The sequence below is a fragment of the Vulpes lagopus genome, chromosome 8 (genome assembly GCF_018345385.1).
Source record: "Vulpes lagopus strain Blue_001 chromosome 8, ASM1834538v1, whole genome shotgun sequence".
NCBI classification, from domain to species: Eukaryota; Metazoa; Chordata; class Mammalia; order Carnivora; family Canidae; genus Vulpes; species Vulpes lagopus.
Genome location: NC_054831.1, coordinates 65,731,268 through 65,750,172, shown reverse-complemented (window position 1 = coordinate 65,750,172; position 18,905 = coordinate 65,731,268). Strand labels below are relative to the sequence as shown.

The window sequence follows — 18,905 nt, the reverse complement described above, 5'->3', positions numbered from 1 at the left end:
TGAATACATTTTTAGTATAAGCATGTCACAAGCAATATTTGGAACATACTTAAGCTCAAAAGTTATTTGTTATTCATCTGAAATGTAACTGGGTGTTCCATATTTTATCTGGGAACCCTATTCCCAGTGTTCTAAGATTATAATCCAACCTCTTTCTCACAGCCTTTTAGACCTGTGTGGTCTGGCCCTGCTTCCTTCCCAGCATCATCATACACCACTCACCTCTCCTCATAGTGCCATAATCACACTGGTTAAGTTCCTTCCTACCAAGACCTTGGAGGAAATGTGGCCTCCAACCTGGAATCCATTTTCTGCCTACCTTTTATGTCTCAGCCTCCAGTGTAAGGGAGTCCTTCCCTGACTATCGGTCTAAAATGAGCACTATTCCCCTGCATGCTACTCACCTTCCCCAGTCATTTCTATATCAGTACCCGGTTTTAAGTCAAGCCCTTTCCACAGTTTGGAGTGTTTACTTGGAGGCTAACTAACATTTTTATTTGTCTATTTCCCCCACCAGAATGTAGTATAAGGTGGATAGAGACTTGTCTATCTTATTCACCATCCTATCTCCTGCATCATGCAAGATATCTAGCTGACAAGTCACTCATTCAATGCAGGCTCTTCTTTCTCTTAAAAAAAAAAAAAAAAAAAAAAACAGAAGTGTTCAATGAAGGGTAAGAAAAGGAGGGCATGGTAGAGGGAAAGTAAATAGAAGCCCATCTAGCCAGACCAAAGAGCACATCAGCCAGTGAATTGGGTTTAAGTTCAGTGAGAAAGCTGTCAAGTGAGGACACATTGTCTTCAAGAAGCATAAGGGCTTTGGTGTCATAAAAGATTCAAAGTGGGGACTGGGTTGGTGAACGCTGCACACCTGAAGGTGGAGGAATGAAAACAATTTCACTTAATATTTGGAATTCCCTTTTCCTTAAAACAGATGAAGGCATTTATATGGCCTGATCTGTTCACCCACTCTTCAGCTTTTCAGAGAAAGGCTAGGTGTTGAGTTTGAGAGAACTTTAAAAATAAGTTTCAGAGGCCCTTCAGAATCTTTCCATCAAGCAGAATATACACCAGCTGGGGGGAAAAAACTTGAAATAGTACCAAACAATTAGTGGGTACTCTTTTTAATGTTGTAGAAGAAAGTCAAACTGCAGTAAATACCTGCATAGAATGGAAGCATTGCTGTAAATCATCATCTAACTTTTCCCTTACAAAGTGATTATACGTTTTCTCAATCAACAAATTTATACTGAAGCTTTATTTATCATTATATTATTAGTCTGCCCTGAACTTGTACACTCCTCTTTTTTTTAATGCTCAGCCCCTAGGGAAGAGCTTCACAGGTATTTCCACATGAGACTCTTTCCTTGCCCATAAAAGAAATCCAAAGTAGGAACGATTCCTTGGGACTGTGACTGTCTTCATAAGAGGAGCCAGAGGTATTACTTGGGACCAGAAAGCTGGAGAGTAACACAGAAAAGGGAGGAAGAGGATCATGAAATGAGGTACAAAAGAGAGAAATAGGAGAGCCAGAGGACAAGAGCAGACCAATGTGACTGAAGGAAATCAGCCTGAAATAGAGAAACAATACTTTAAAACCACAAAAATGTAAGTTAAGTTTGGTTTGTAGAATATATGGAATGTCTCAGTAAAGAGTTTAACTTTGCTCAGAAAAGGAAAGAGGAGTTGCAAAAGTTTTTGGGCAAAAGTGACATCGAGAAGCTATGCTTTGGGAACATGAACTTGATAGGAGGGTAGAATCACTGAGGACTGGAAAGAGATTCCAGGCAGAGAAACTAGTCTGGAGGTCAGATGGGTGGAGCAAGTGTGAGCACTAGAACCACAAGAGCCAAATAGGAGCACTGCAGAAGGCACAGTGCTGTCCAAAGTAGCAGCAGCAGAGCTCAGTGATGAAATGAAGGAGAGAAGGTTAAAAAAGATTTTTAAAATTTTTAAAAGATTTATTTATTTATTTGAGAGAGAGAAAGAGTGTGTGGGCGGGGGGTGGGGGGATGTGGTGCAGAGGGAGAGAATCTCAAGCCGACTCCCAGCTGAGCATGGAGCCTGATGCAGGGCTCGATCTCACTACCTTGAGATCAGAACCTGAGCTGATGGAGCCACCCACACACTGTGAAAAGATTTTTTTTTTAACTCAGATTTGTCCATAAAAGAACACTGTGAAAAGATTTTTTTAAATTCAGATTTGTTCATAAAAGAACCTTTAAAAACATAGGGACATCGCTCACCTATATAATTGTCTATACATTATAAATCCCATAACTGTACTACATAACTTCTTAAACTCTGTAAAGATGCGTGGATTAAAATATTCAGAAAAGAGACAATAGCCCCCATGGACCTGTCTCTTTCTTGTCTTCTATTTTTTTTTTCCTTCTTTTCTTCTTTCTTTTTCTTTCTTTCCTTCCTTCCTTCTTTCTTTTTTCTTTTTCCTTGCCTTCTTTCTACTTTTTTTTAAAGCAAAGAAAAGGAAGCTCATAAGGGAAGCTGGCTGAGTCATGGTTCTAAATAGGTCATGGCTGTTGAATAAAGGGAACCCTCAATGATTAAGTTAAATGGCCTCGTCGGCTCACAATGTTTAAAAGCATTTTCCTTGGTGTGTTCAAGCTGTCTGCACAACGTGCTCTCTAGTTGATTTTTTTTCAAAGTTGATTTAATCCTGGCACTTCATAAAATGTGTGTATCCATTAAAGCAAGAAGATTTTGTTCATGTTCAAGGGAAATCTCTGAAAGGGGTAGAATAAAACCAAATGCATGGAAACAGACCCAAATCTGGCAACGGGAAAACACAGATGTGCAGGTTAAATGCAAGATTTCAGGAGACGTGCCACCTTCCCCCACCAAATAAGTTTCTAATCAAATGCCAGAATGAAGCGTCAGAACCTGCCAAATTTCCTCCTTGGCTGCCTTAACTATTTAAATCATTCCTTTTTATTGCATCTGACTAGGCTGAGAACAATAATGGAAATGCCCACCGACTGATGATTCTGGCAATTTTGTGACTTATCACATAAAGTGAAATGCTGAACTACATTCCTTTCTCCATGGGGTTCATATTCACACTCTTACCCATGCTCAGCACCCACAATGAGCCCATCATCATTACTGCCATCCCTCTGCTTGGCGTGACCATAGATGCGAAACTATGCTGCTGCCGATTAGACTGTGGCGTGCTAATCATTTTGCATTTTAAAAGACTGAAAGTGGGAATAACCTAGTTAAGAAAATCATTTAGATTTACATAATTCCTTCCTTCTTTCTTTTCTTCTTTTTCATCTTTCCTTTCTTTTCCTTCAAGAAACTCAAGGTGATTAGCTTCCATCAGGACTGCACCATAGCAACGAAAGGACACACTCCAGAGGCCCCATAGAATTTTTGCCTGTGGCCCTAAGGTTGCAAATTTTACTTACTTTCCAGGAGGAAATGAGCTAGGTGTGATGAGAAGACTAAGACAGTAACTGGCAGACATCTCAGATTCAGTGATCGGAATTATCAGATTGGAAGCGTTTAGGAGGCACGGCATGTCCTGAAAAAATTTCCAAGGTTACTTGCTCAGAAAAAGAGGGGAAAGTGAGGGGAATTTTGGGAGAGTTCTTGGTGCAAAATTAAAAGCAGTAAATATTAATTATAGCTCAGTTAAGGAGGAATTGTACATCATTGAAGGAAAAAAAAAAACAGAGGGGATATGTTAAAAGTATAAGGAACTAAAGAAAGAAATAAGGTCCAAATTGTCAATTTGTTGCATTTCTTGAGCACCTATTACATACTGGTCTCCATGATATATGCTGATCATATAAAGATGAATTTGTCTTTGTCCCTTAGCTTATGGAGCTAACCCTGGTATATTGAAGTGTGAAGAGATTAGTTCTCTCAGACACTACTGAAAATGCCTCTAAGGGTAGTCACTTTCTCCATACTCTTGGGCTACTTGTTTTGTATAGTAATTTCCAAAGGTACTAGGATATTGCTTTTTTGGAGGTGAACAGCAGATAGGCAGCTAGCAATCCAGACAGTAAACCCATGTATTACTTAGGAAAGAATTTGAAAATATGTGTGATGAAAATAGTGTGATGTTCAATAAAAGAAAAGAAATATATATGTATTGACTGTTCTATTTAACTCACTGAGAAACTGTAGATTTCTGCATAGCTCTCTTTCAGTAACAGATGGGTTTTTTATATCAGTATTCATTGGTATTCATATATCAGTATCCATCATTTATGAACCCACTAAATAATTTTACTTTTTAAATACTGTACACAACTCAGAAAGTTCTTTGTGTTGTTACAGATGTTATCAACCCACTTAGCTTCCTTAATCCTCCAAAATTCTTTGAGAAATATAGTTAAACCATAATTAACCAATATTTTCCTCATACTAATCCTTCCAAGAAAGAAGAGCTTGCCAGAAAGAAAGAAAGGCAGACAAGGAAGTGCTATTGCAGTTGAAAACACTGAATGATGACAGGAAAGCAATTAGGAATTCCAAGTAAAGAAACAAGCTTTAAAGGGGAACATAATTATAGTATACTACTTGACTTTGTACTGGGAAAAAAATGTGAGCAGTACAAGAAGATACAGTCATAACAAATATCTACCCTGGGAGATGGAAAAAGAAGCGAGATAGTATAAAAGAATTAAGTTCTCATCGTTATATAACATAGTAACTAGATGATCTCTAGAATTATTAAATTGAGAAATAGAAGAATAGTAAAAGAGACTATTTTAAATTAAAAGAGAATTAAAGACCCAGTGCATGGGCTTCAACTAGACAAACCAGCTACAAAGGCCATTTTATTTATTTTTTTTTTAATTTTTATTTATTTATGATAGTCACAGAGAGAGAGAGAGGCAGAGACACAGGCAGAGGGAGAAGCAGGCTCCATGCACCGGGAGCCCGACATGGGATTCGATCCCGGGTCTCCAGGATCGCGCCCTGGGCTAAAGGCAGGCGCTAAACCGCTGCGCCACCCAGGGATCCCACAAAGGCCATTTTAAAGATAACTAGGGAAATCTAAATATGTCCTAGGTTTTATACGATATTAAGAAATTGTTGCCAGATAAAGAACTTGTGATACACACACACACACACACACACACACACAATGGAATATTATTCAATCATAAGAAACTAGGAAATCTTGCCATTTGCAACAACATGGATGGACCTTGAGAGCATTATACTAAGTGACATAAGTCAGACAGAGAAAGAAAAATACTTATGATTGTACTTGCATGTAGAATCTAAAACAAAACAACACAAAAACACAACTCATAGAAAAAAAGATCAAATTTGTGTTTACCTGAGGCAGGGGGTGGGGAGCAGGGAAATCAGAGTAAGTTTGTCAGAAGGTGCAAACTTTCGGTTATAAGATAAATAAGTACTAGAGATGAAATGTACAATATGATGACTATAGCTAACACTATAGTTGTGTGGTATATACGAAGGTTAAGAGAGTAAATCCTAAGAGTTCTCATTACAAGGAAAACATTGTTTTCTTTTTTTACTTTCTCTCTTTATTGTATCTATATGAGATGATGAATGCTAACTAAATTTATTGAGGTAATCATTTTACAACATATATAAATCAAATCATTATGCTGTATGCCTTAAACTTTTAAAGTGTATGTCAATTATACTTCAATAAAACTAGAAAAAATGAAAAATATAAAATAAAATAGATTATTGTCATTTTTGTTAGATGTGATAATATTTTGGTTATGCATAATATAGAATGTCACGATAACTTTAAAGTACATAAGCATGGTCAAATACTTTACAATTGGGTCTACATCAACATTTACAAAATCTTTAGACTTTTCTATTTGACTTTGAATCTGTATATGCATTCCTTAGTTTTAAAATGTGTTTAAGTTATTTTGATAATATATCTCTCCATTATAATTAGTACACATTCAAGTCCCACTACCCAGCCACCACTATATCTTATAGTTAAAGCTATCTTTTCAAAGATGACTTTTGTTTTGCAAGGTTCTAAGCTTTTAAAAAGCAAATTTAATTATGTTCAGTGTGCTTTATTTAATTAGGCAAGAATGCAGACTAACAAAGTTTTAAAGAGTTTTACATTATAAGATTGAAACAAAAAGAGATTGTGAACCAGGGAATTAAATTAACCAAGTATTCTCCAAGTTTTCAGGTTGGTTACTAGGCATGGTTGGTTAAGCCTCAATCAGACTAAAAATGCACATCCTAACTAACTATTGTGGGTTAATGGTTAAGAACACAGCAAATGTGTTCAGAATACCAAGGGGACTCCTCTGTCACTGTGACTCTTAGAGTAGGGGATATTGTGGGCATGACCTATTTTAAAAATGGACAAGATAACCTTACATTTTAATGATAAAACTAAGGTTTTTAAACTGTATTTAATACGGGCACCTGGGTGGCTCAGTTGGTTAAGCATCTGCCGTGGCTCAGGTCATAATCCCAGGGTCCTGGGATGGAGCTGCACATCGGGCTCCATGCTCAGTGGGAAGTCTGCTTGTCCCTCTCCCTTCCCTTTTGCCCCTCCCCCCACTCATATATTCTTTCTCTCTCAAATAAATAAAATCTTTAAAAAGAATAAAATCTATTTTATGACTAAATGACTATTTAATGACTATACCCGAGAGAAAAACACTTCCAGAAAGATATTTCCACCTAAGAAGTATTTGACTCATAAAGTAAATTTGGTTTTGGTTGGGTAGCTAACACTTTCATTACTTAAATTTCTTTTGCATTAGACATAAGTGAGCTTTCTAAGGTGTAAGGCTTGATAGAATTTTCAAAGTCTTATATGAATCAGAGGGATAATGAAGAGTCATCTAAAGAGAGACACTACATTGAGGGAATAGCCACACCCTTTAGTTCATTGCAATATCATGTTAACAAAGTCATATTTTAATTTGGTGAGACAGTATTGACATGTAACTACTAATCCATTTAATTGGTTGGTTTTAATTCATTAATCAGTGTCATCAGTTATTAGTCCTCCACTCAGTAAATAATTGCTGAGCATCTATATGCAGGTATATATATACTAGGGACTGAGAATACAATAGTAAACAAAACAAACATGATCCCCACCCTCGTGGAGTTTATATTCTAGTAGGAAGACAGATATCAAACAGGAATTGAGGGATGCCTGGGTGGCTCAGCAGTTGAGCATCTGCCTTTGGCTCAGGGCATGATCCCGGAGTCCTGGGATCAAGTCCCACATGGGGCTTCCTGCGTGGAGCCTGCTTCTCCCCCTCTCTCTCTCTCTCTCTCTCTCTCTCTCTCTCTCTTCCTCTGTGCATCTCATGAATAAATAAATAAAATTTTTAAAATAAATTAAAAAACAGGAATTGATATGAAACATAATCGGTGTTTTTAGGTAGAAAGAGAAGTATGCCTTGTGAGCACATAGCAAGGAATCCAACCATGTTTCTAAAAATATCAACCAGGCACTTCACAGTGCTGTCTCCAGGCCAACCCTTCCTTCCTTAAGGCTGAAAATTGGAGAGTAAATACAGAATCCCTGTGACTGGTGGCTATGCAAGAATATAGGACAGTCACAGTTGAATGTGTGATCCTTCTGCAGAGCACGGTCTCCATTGACAACATAGTTTATATGGTTGTTTTCCTAGTAAACTTTGTATACCAAAGAATGCTGGATAGGGGTGTCTGCCAGAATTAGGGACATGGGATGACCTTGTGAATAGCTCTTCAGAGAGGTATAGGATCTGAGGTAACCCTGCTGCCAACCTGAATACAGACACCAATATTGCAGCACCCAGTAATTGCAGAGACACTGTTAACATGAATCTGGAATGCCTACATTACTTCCAAGCATTTGAGTTAGATGGATGGGGGAGGACCAGCTAAGCAAATTGTGAAATTTCTAACTGTAAGCAAAAATGTGTGCCTCTCATGAGCCAGATTTGCATCATATTCTAAATAACCGTGTTTTTTTTTTTTAATTTCAGAATGTCCTCATTGTTGAGGTAAGCTGACTTTTCTTTATCCATATTTGAAAGTTGAAAGAATCCAATGGTGAGTTTTGAAAATAGAACTTATTATCAAAGTAGACAAGGATTTATTGAATTCACACTATGTGCATGGCTCTCCAGATGTACTAAGAGCTAACTAGAATCAGTGGCTTGAAATAATTTAGAATAAAAGCTTTGTAATAATATTTTCATGGTACTTTATCTACTTTTATGTCTAATTTCACACATGTCTAAATTGGTTCTTACATCTATTTCCGAATCAGGCATTTTTACAGAAGAGGAAACTAGCCCAATAGAACCACATGTATATAATAGTAAAGCCAAGATTTGAACTCTTTTCACCCTTAATTCGATGTTCTTGCTAGCGACCTCTAATGACTTCTAACAATCCTACCTTCAGCAACCAAATCATAAACACAATCCATTTTAAAATGACAATCCAAGAAAAAGCTATAATTTAATTTACGTTTTCTGCTAATAAAAAAAATGAAAGGTAATGGGCCCTATGGCAGCCGTGGACTTAATACAGCACATGGCCACTTTTCCTTCAAGAGCACGCCTGTCTTATCAGCTGGCAAAAATTCAAGGGAGCTGTTTTCAAGCTTTTGTTACACAATTGCCTGTGTGTGCCATATGTATCTGCAGTCCTCCTGGCTCAGACATGGCCCACGAAGTAGGCTCTCTAGCCAAACGAATTGCCCAACCCTGGCTAAATCCAGACCTGTTGTTTTGATAATCAGCTCCTGACAGCTGATTTCTGTCCCAAGGACAATACACTTCTGCGGCCCATTCTCCTCTAATTGTGCAGCAGCTCATCAGCAGAGATGAGCCGAGGCTCGCCGCAGCCTCGCACCCTCAGAATTCACAGGCTGTCACCAGCTGCCGTCCAGACACATCTCACTTCCCAGCCGTAGAATCCCCTATTGAGTGGGGAGGGCAAGGGGGAGGTGTTTATCCATTCAGCGTATTCAGCTGTACATCCCATGTCCATGAAAATTCATGTGTTCCGTATTGTGTTGCATAACCTCAAGGCCAAATTTAGTCCTTGAATGTGCATGCACAAGGCCAAATGTACTCAGTGAGCAGCCCCGTACGCTCTCCAAAGGCCGAACGTAGCTTTCAACACAGTTCAAGGATTCCAAGAGGAAATATTCATCACTAAACCCGGCTTCATAGAGAAGCACCTGTCTAAAAAATGTAACCAACTCTGCTTCCTACTTTGACTCCATCTGATGGCAATTCTAATTATGATGCATTATTAATAAGGAGTACAATCATCTGTCTGGATGAAAAATCTATTATGCTGCCCAAATGCGCTCAACTGAATCTGTCTGTCCTCTTTGCAAAGGATGTTGTTGGAACTGGGAAAACCATGAAAGTGCTACTCAGTAGCATAAAGAAATACAAGCCCAACATGATTAAGGTAGCCAGGTGAGTAGGACATTCACATCATTGTTGCTTCTGCATCTCCCCATAAGCCCGAGAAGGATGCTAACACAGGATGTTGTCTCCAAAGAGAGCAGTCTATTCCAAACCAGTGACCCCTTTGCCCTGGAGTGTTATGGCTTGACCACACTGAACAAATAGCCCATTTGACTGCTGGCCTGAGAGAGAGGAAGGGGAAGAGGACATGCTTTGCTAGGTGTCTGAGTCTCTCGCTGCTGTGCCTCCATTAGCGGCTTCCAGGAGCAGCTGGCTGAGCCTGGTGCCAGAGTCTCTCTCCCTTCCTTTTATCTAGAATCACTGATGTGGTGCCACAGTAGCAGGAGGGTGAATTAGGGGACCGTGATGGTGCCCCACATGCTCCAGGGGGAAAATACATATCTTAATGATGTTTAGTTCTATTTGCAATGCACAGAAGTTTTATCTGGATCACTAAGTGCTTTTTTCTTTGTTCTTTCTTTTTTTTCTTAATGGTAGTTTGTTAGTGAAGAGAACACCTAGAAGTGATGGCTTTAGACCCGACTGTAAGTGGTTTTGGCTTTTGTTGGTTGGTTGGTTGGCTGGTTGGTTGGTTGGTTGGTTGGCTGGTGGTGTTGATTCATGTTGAAGACTCTCTGATTTCCTATTTGCCAGTATTCCATATGAAGCACAAGCTGTTAAGGTTTGATACTCCCACAAATCTCTCGAGGTCTCCCCAGCCTTGCTGGGAGGATAGAGTCCTCTACAATAAGGGTTTTTAAATTTCCAGTTTGCGTTTTTCCCAGAAACTCTGTCGTGTGAATTGGATATTTTCATTTTTGGGTTTTCCATAGTACCGTAAAGCTAAAAAACTGAGCTAATGGGTATCAGGGAGGTAGAGGGAGACTTGACCCCGCCAGACTGGCTGACATACAGGATCCCTGCCTTGTCCACTGTCTGTGTCAGACGGGCATGGGAGGGCATCATAAAGGGTTAGAAGGATTCACATACTGCCTCCAGAAACCGCCACCAGACAATGCATAATGCTGACCTTCTGTAAGCCTGAATTTTAGCACACAGAAGGGGAAATCCGAGACACCTCTCCCATCACCTTCAAAGAAAAGTTCAGTAACACAGAGAATTGGCAGAACAAATATCTCCAGATACCATCTTCACACTTGACTTCGGACATATGTTCTGGAGGACTTTGCTCATCCAGGGCACTTTACTGATAATACAAATAGTTCCAAAGCCAGGAAGAATAAACAAGCAGCTTGATAATTTATTATTCTAACACTAGAGGCAACTTTTTTTCACTCATATAGGCGGACTTCAGCTTGAGTTTTTATAACTTACATTTGCTCTAAATCCTCTGGGATAATTTGGCTACAGTTCCCATCAGCAAGCTGAAAAAACATCAGAGCAAGAGGAGTACACTATGGCCGAGTAATGTGCCAATGACATTTCGCCAGTGACTCTTTATTCTAAAAATAAGTTTCATCTATGCTGGGTGTATTAAATCTAGACAACATCATTTCTGGGCACAGAGACCCAACAGCACGTTTCTGTCCAGTTACTGGCGTGGGGAATATAAGCTGGGTGCAGTAAAGTCAGGCAAAGTGAGGAAATAGAAATCTTCTAAGGAAATCACGTAAGATCCCATATAGATAAGATTTTAACTGAAGTTGAAAGAGTCACTTCAGACATAGCCAACTACTTACAGATGATTTGTGTCACTTACAGCAACGACATGAATAAAATAATAGGTAACACTGGTAAGAGGTTATGATGGGCCCTACACTCTTTAAAGAGCTACACAGAGATTAACACATTTACTCTTCACCACATTCATCCAAGGTAGATGCTACTGATATACCCATTTTGCAGGTGAAGAAATTGAACACAGCAAGGTTCAATGGCTTTTGAAGGTCACATTGCTGTAAGCGTAGCATCAGTACTGGACCCAGGCAGTCTGGTTCTGATCACTGCCCTTGCTCTTGCATGACATCTATAAGTAACACCGCAGTTGCAAATAGAAGTGTAGGAACTGCATCCATTTACCAACTAGACGTAGGTCACTCTGATTCCTAACCATTCTCCTGTCCAGCGTCCTTCTTCTACTCCATGACAGCTCTGAAGGTTTGGCCTTCTGAATTGGCTTTTCTCAGTCTGAGGTGCCATGCCTACTGTAGGGATTGCTCCATTTACTGTAGAGTCATTATTGTGGTAACAGCCTGGGTTCTCTGGGATTTACTGATATCCTTTTAGCTGGGTCAGAATCTCTGTTTCGTTTCCATGAATTTCTGAGGCTTGATACTTTTGATTCCTTTCTCATAATTGACTCTTTCCCATATGTTCAATGGCATCTTTTATATGCTCTGACATCTTTTCTTCTGTTCTTGCTTCTCTCCTTTGATTATATTTCTCAAAGCAACCTACAGTTTGGAGGGACAAAGGAGGGTCTTTATCAGTAATATGTAATGCAACCCTCTAGAAAGTAAGTGTCTCACCTCCAGCACTTTCTGCAAGCAGGAATCAGTTGCCTTCTCCATGTGAAAGCATCTTTGGTCATAGGGATCAAAATGGTGGTGAATAGTTCACCAGAGGGATAACTTTCTCCATGCTCTAAGTCCACTGGCTATACCAAAGTACAGTCTCATGAAAGTAAGCAAGAATATTTCTCATCTGCAATGTTGTAATAAACAGATTTAAAATAACTAGAGTTTGAAAAACCATTGGACCACAGGCACATTTATTCTGTTTCAAGACCTCTGAAGGAGAGCTATTCTCTGTTCCTACTATCTTTTCCATAAAAATTATCTTCCTTACAACAAATTTTCCTTTATTTAACCTAAGTACCTCATACTGCATTTAAATCCATTTATTTCTGTTCTTCCCTGAATAGAGATAGAGAGCTAATTAATATCATCTGCCTCCTTGATTCAAAGACTAGTGTTGGAATAACCCTTAGTGTTCTCTTCCTCACACTAAACAATCCCACTTCCTTTCATCTTGTCTCCCAGGTTTTGCTTCTCTGCCCTTTATCCAGCTGAGGACTCTGAGCACAGTGGGAGAACCACTTCCTGGCGGCAAAAGCCTGTGCACCTAGTCACCTACCAGAGGACTGGAATACCTTCTGTCTGAACTGAACTTTATGCTCCAAAGTGTTTCCTTTGGCATTATATCATTGGATACTGCTTGCTTTGGAACAGCGGGACTATATGACTAACTCATAGATACTTCTTGTTATCCCCTGGACTATCTGAGCCCTCTCTTAGCTCCGTGTGGTAGGAGTACAGCCATTCTTCCTTGTATGTTTGCTTGTCTATCTTGTCTTCCTGCCTCGTCACTCTGGTCCAGGTCCTATTGGGCTCATCCTATGCATTACTTATCATTTTTCTCACTTCTGCCTAAATGAAAGGTCCTCACAGTGTAAGTGCCAACTATAACATATGATGGCTTTCTCCTTATGTTATCTATATGTTATTCCTTTTTTTTTTCTCTGTCTCTCCCTACTCAGATGTTGGATTTGAGATTCCGAATTTATTTGTCGTGGGTTATGCCTTAGATTACAATGAATACTTCAGAGATCTGAATGTAAGTCATGCATGCAAATCCCTAGCCTTCTTTTCACAAATAACAGTTATATGAATTTAACAAATTACTGAAATAGTAGTAATGATGGGTGCCACTGATTAGGTATCTTCTGCATCAGAAATATTCCGGACACTCTGCATTCATAATCCCAATTACAGTTGTATACAATTCTAACTATTCCCCTTATGAATAAGAAATGGTTTCTTTAAAAAAAAAAAAAAGAAAAAGAAAAGAAAAGGATTTTATTTTATTTATTCATGAGAGACACACACAGAGAGAGAGGCAGAGACAAAGGCAGAGGGAGAAGCAGGCTCCCTACAAGAAGCCTGATGTGGGACTCGATCCCAAGACCCAGGGATCATGCCCTGAGCCAAAGGCAGACGTTCAACTGCTGAGCCACCTAGGCGTTCCAAAATGGTTTCAACATATATAGATGGACCGCCAGTTTATACCCCCAGCTGTGTGACTTCAAACAATGTTGAATGATCTAGAGATAGATATCCTACCCAAAATAGACCAATCATGCATGTGAGTGTCTCTCCTAAGAATTAGAAACTTAAACCCAAAGTCACAGAAATCAAAGGATTTTGGTCTTAAACCACTGAATGGCAGGACCCCAGAGAGCGTATCCACAAGCACCATGGACTACCCCATTCTGGCCTTCCAGTTGCTTCACTAGTGCTCTTCCTTGGATTCTCTGAGCTACCTCATTATCCTATCAATAACCCACCCTTTTTGCCTACATTAGCCTGACTCCACTTCTGTGCCTTGCAATCAAATTATTCCCAACATGTTTCTTGCTACCCAAAAAGGATCAGATAAGAGTCAATGTTGTGTTTACCATGGCTATTTCTCCATTCTCCCTAGAGGTTGTAATTTTACCAGGTGCAAACTTCTATCTCTACCATGGCTAACGATGCCCTCCTTCAGCATTTCTGATCTACAGAGCCAGATTTGGAATAGGGCTCAAAACTAAAACAATGAAGCTTTGAATGGGTCTCTTTAGATTTTATGTATGAGTACACACATAAATGCACACATGTATATTTGAATGAACTTTAACCAATTACAAGATGACATTCTGTTATTACTGCATTACATTTTCTGCACCTTATATTTTGTTAAAGAAATCAATTCATTTAAATCCTTTATTGTTTCAGCACATATGTGTGATCAATGAACACGGCAAAGAAAAGTATCGAGTCTAAAGAAGCAAATTCTCACCATCGAATCTCCAGATAACATCATACTTACGACTACAGTCAGAAAGCCAGCATGTAAAGTTTGTTTCCCCAGGCATCTTCACTCAGCAGGGTATAAAAGAAAAAAATGTTTTAATGAGAGAGCTTTCTTTTCTAAGGTTATAACATAAAAAGTAACAAATGCTTTTATTTGACTTGTTCCAAATTAAATACTCTGCCTTGTGACTCATGCTTTCTATCTACCTTCCCACTCTGGAACTTTACCTTCTTTTATTCTGACACAGTCATTATACTTGATTACTATTCTCCCACCTAGTTACTCAAATATTTTTCACTTAACTTTTTTTTAATATTCTATTTTGGTATTATTTTGCAATCTGAAGAAACTGGAAGCCTTTTAAGTTAAACTCTGAACCCAAATACTAGGAATGCAACTAGATTCCCATAGGAAAAAAGGAGGGAAAGGACAATTTAATATAAATTTCTGTTTGGGCATTGCTGGCAGGCCATTACTATTTGCTTTGACAAAACCTTTTTGAACTGCAGTGTATAATGAATCTTAATGATGTTATGAAATGAGCCTTTGCTCAGTCCTGTTGATCGGAGCTTCCGGTATGTGATAACAGTATGTCATGTATGCATGGATGTACTCAACTGTGTTTAATACTCTGCATTTTAATTAGAAAAAATACAATGGCAGCAAGGCCCTCATTTCTAAGCTGCATCTTTTTATTCATGTAGGACATTTGCAAATGGCAGATTCAGGGCGGTGCGGGGGTGGGGGGTGTCAATTCAAAACTTGGTGAGTATCAGGTTTTCCTCTTATTTACATCAAAGGACAAGACACTACTATATATTATCATCAACATGAACACAGAGATTGAATTATTTTTTGAGTAGTTTTATAAGACTTATCCTACAGCCCAAGGCACTATAGAAAACTAGCGCACTTAAGAAGGTTTTTTTTTTTTTCTAAATAACATTTTTTCTATTTCCACTGTTTTTATGAGATGTTTTCCAGTTTATGGGGATTTTAATTGAAAATAAACCTGAGTGTCAATAGAACTGTTTTTTCTCACTTCCTAACAGGAGAAAATGCAAAATAAATAACTAAGCAGCCTTTGTTTGGTTCTGAACCATATGCAGCATATTGTTATCAGGTCCTGGCTTCCTTTAAATTAATAAAGAATAAAAAACTTTGTTATGTTAACGTCTCATAACTGCTTACTGTTTTTCTTCCTCCTTCAACTTTTTTTATATACTTTCAGCCATTAAAATGTGTGTGAGCCAGTAATATGTTTAAGCTACTGGAAAAAATCCAGATTATATATGCACTAGTATAAGCAAACGATTAAGCTAGACTTGATCTACTGCTTTTTTTTCTTCTCAAGCTTGTTTGTAAGACAAAGAATTTTAGTTGTAAAAGATTTTCCTGCATATCTTTGTTCGAGTCAGAGAAGAAAATAAACCACACCCAGATATCCCAAGTGAGAAACCAGCAAAGGGAATTCCTTTTAGCGTTGTTCCACAGAAGAATCAGTATCCAAGTTAGAGACTGATAATTCAATTTGGCCAGTTTCTTGAATGATCAAATTCATGTTCTAAATATAATTTCCACTATGCCGCATTTATATCAGAAGATCTAGAGAAACCCAGATACATTTGATTATAAATATAAAATTATCCATAATTTGTATTAAAATATTTTTTTAGAATGTTGAATTTTAATAAACATCGGTATAACTTTTTGAGGACTGTATGTTTATTCGAATTAGGAAGGAAATTGATCTACCTCACAGGATTTTGAGAAGGACCTGTGCTAGTTAATGCTGAAAATGAAAAATCATTAAATACACAAGAAGTTTAATCATTCGTGCAATTTTTTTCATATCAAACAATATTTTGACAGTGATATCCAAGAATGTCATCTTGGGAAAAACAGTATTTCCTTTTCTCTTGCAAAATTCAAATCTATTTAATAGCACTGGGTTTTTTCAACCCAGACCAAAAATGTGAAAACTGATAGCCTGATTAGCAACCAATGCATTTATTAATTTAGTGTTCCAAAGCTGATTGGTAGTGAGGGACAAGTGTGTGAAATGCATTATTTGGATTCAGTTACAATAATTAGGAATACTTTTACTACAGTAATACAGTAACATAATCAGTAATACTTTGGGATATTCCAAACAAATTATAACGCTTCATTATAAATTGGTTCTTTCTGTTTAAATTGGAATGTATCCAATATTGAACCAGGCAATCTCAGTATGAATTGCAAATAGTCAAATCTTCATATATCTCATTTAACTTTTGAATATATTTGGATATAATATGGTTTACCATGTTTTAGGACTTCTGAAACTATTAAAAACAACAGCAACAGCAACAACAACATTTTAGAGCATAAGCAGGCATTTTTTCAGCCTCTCATGGCATGAACTTGTGTCTTCCCAATGGAGAGAGAAAGTGACCTATCCCACTTCTAGAGAACTGGTGTCATAGAAATATTTCCTCACTTTTGTAATAGAGGTAGTACGTTCTAGGAAATTGAAATCCTAAATCACACTCCCCACCCAGATGTCTGGCTGATTTGGGCCAAAAATAGCATTTGGGAGTTGTAGTTACTTTGCTATCATAGAGTTCCTTTAGGATCTCCAGATAACATGTGAGGGCTGGTGGGCAGGCTAATTTCAGGAGGAGAACAAGGGGATATATGGAAGGGAGGTTTGTGCATTGATGTTGGGATGTACATAGATAGATGAAGGACAGAAGGTGTACATGGAGAGAACTGCTTTGTTTCTTGGCCCAGCCATATCCCATGATTGGTTCTGAACCCCATGGAGAAAAGGAGACAAAGACTCCGGCTGAAAGAGCTGTGTTCACAGTAGCTTCTGGGCCACACATTGGGACAGACAGGTTATTCACATTTCACTGTGGGTCATGCACAGTCCGTTTAAAAAAAAAATGTTTTGTTTTGTTTTATTTTTAAATATTTTATTTATTTATTCATGAGACACACAGAGAAAGAAGCGGAGACACGGGCAGAGGGAGAAGCAGACTCCCTGTGGGGACCCTGGTGCAAGACTCCATCCCAGGACCCCAGGATCACACCCTGAGCCAAAGACAGATACTCAACCACTGAGCCACCCAGGCGTCCCCCCCAAAATTATTTTTGCAATTTCTTGGCCAAGAGGGCCCCCTTTTCTGACTTTTTCTGCCAGGGTTGGCTTTGCTCAGAGAGAAATAGGAAAGAACATGAAGACAAAGTGGAATAGTGAAGTCCTGCCTGAACTAATGTTACTGTGACTTCTTTTGTATCCAGAGCCTAATGGGTGTTGACTAGTTAATAAGCTGTGAACGAGGATGGTAAGTGCAAATGACTTTTAAAAGATGAGAAAGACTTGCACATTTTTATTTACTGTGGAAAACAAAAAACAAGTGAACAAAACAGTAGAAACAGTGTATTCATTACTGATTGCTCTATAATAAACCACCCCAAACTAAGTAGCTTAAATGAACGATAATTATTATTTCTTGGGGCTTATCAGAACTAGGAATATGGGGGAGACACTATGGGGACAGTTTATTTCTGCTTCATGACATCTTTTGCTTCAGCTGGAAGATTCAAAGGCTGAAGGCTATAACCAAGTAAAGATAAGAGGTCCAATGCAACCATGAGCCACATGTACTTGTTTAAATTTAAATCAAATAAAATTTAAAGTCCACTTCCTCATTCCCATTAGCTACATTACAACTGTTCAGTTGCCTGCTTCATAAGGTAGTAAGTTACTGTATCAGCACAAACAGAAAATTTCCGCAATCACAGAAAGTTCTATAGGTAGCTCTGATCTGAAGGTTTGCCTGGTGGTTGATAATGGCTGCTAGCTGGAACCTTAGCTGAGGCTGTCAGCTGGAATTCTTCTATGCAGAATGAACTTCCTCACAACATGGTAGCTGGGTTCCAAAGGCAAGTGGAGACAGAGACTGAAGCAGGTAGAAGCCATACTGCTTCTGACAGGTTCACTGCCTCTACCACAATCTGTTATCAAAACAGTTACAAAGACTCTGAGTTTAAGGGGAAGGAACATAGACTGCCACCACTTGATAGAAGAACATTATAAGTAGAGCAAGTAGGGTAGGATGTGTATGGCTCTGGCCATTGTCAGAAAGCTGGAGATGATATCTGCCACAGACAGGTTATTCCCCTGCACATTTTTCACTAATGAGACTAGTGGAGAAGCTGATTATTCAATGGTCATAATGCATAATTGAAAACATGCCTGCTTGCCTAGATTTTTAAGGATGACAGATACTAGGGGTTCTGGATGTTTCAGTCAGTTGAGCATCCGACTCCTGATTTCAGCTCAGGTCATGATCTCAGGATCGTGGGATTGAGCCCCACATCAAGCTCTGCAGTGGGCATGGAGCCTGCTTAAGATTCTCTCTCTCACCCTCTGCCCCTCCCCCATCTCAAAAAAAGAAAAAGAAAGAAAATTACTACCTGGTCACATGGGGAAGTATGAAATGATAAAAAGAACACCAGAGTAGCCCACCTTGATTATAAAGGTAGAAATACATGTTCTCCCACTAATAGTGTTTGGACTAGACTAAGAAGACTTTGAAAGAGCAATTTTATTTCTATTAAGATGCTTAAATTTAAAATATAAAGACCATAGTAAAGTAGTTTTTGCTT

General features: G+C 38.6%; 1 protein-coding gene across 3 annotated transcripts in view; it reads left to right on the top strand.

The window, feature by feature from the left end:
- Positions 1–15,417, top strand: part of PRTFDC1 (phosphoribosyl transferase domain containing 1) — a 93,767-nt gene extending 78,350 nt beyond the window's left edge. Inside the window, exons 5-9 of one of the 3 annotated variants that reach the window (XM_041768077.1) lie at positions 7,986–8,003; positions 9,358–9,440; positions 9,930–9,976; positions 12,931–13,007; positions 14,168–15,417. In XM_041768077.1, the coding sequence (XP_041624011.1) occupies positions 7,986–8,003; positions 9,358–9,440; positions 9,930–9,976; positions 12,931–13,007; positions 14,168–14,215 (273 nt within the window). In that variant the 3' untranslated portion in view covers positions 14,216–15,417. Of the gene's footprint in view, positions 1–7,985; positions 8,004–9,357; positions 9,441–9,929; positions 9,977–12,433; positions 12,891–12,930; positions 13,008–14,167 lie in introns of those variants that run through there. The other 2 variants (XM_041768076.1, XM_041768075.1) reach the window with 2 other exon arrangements.
- Positions 15,418–18,905: the final 3,488 nt, after the last annotated feature.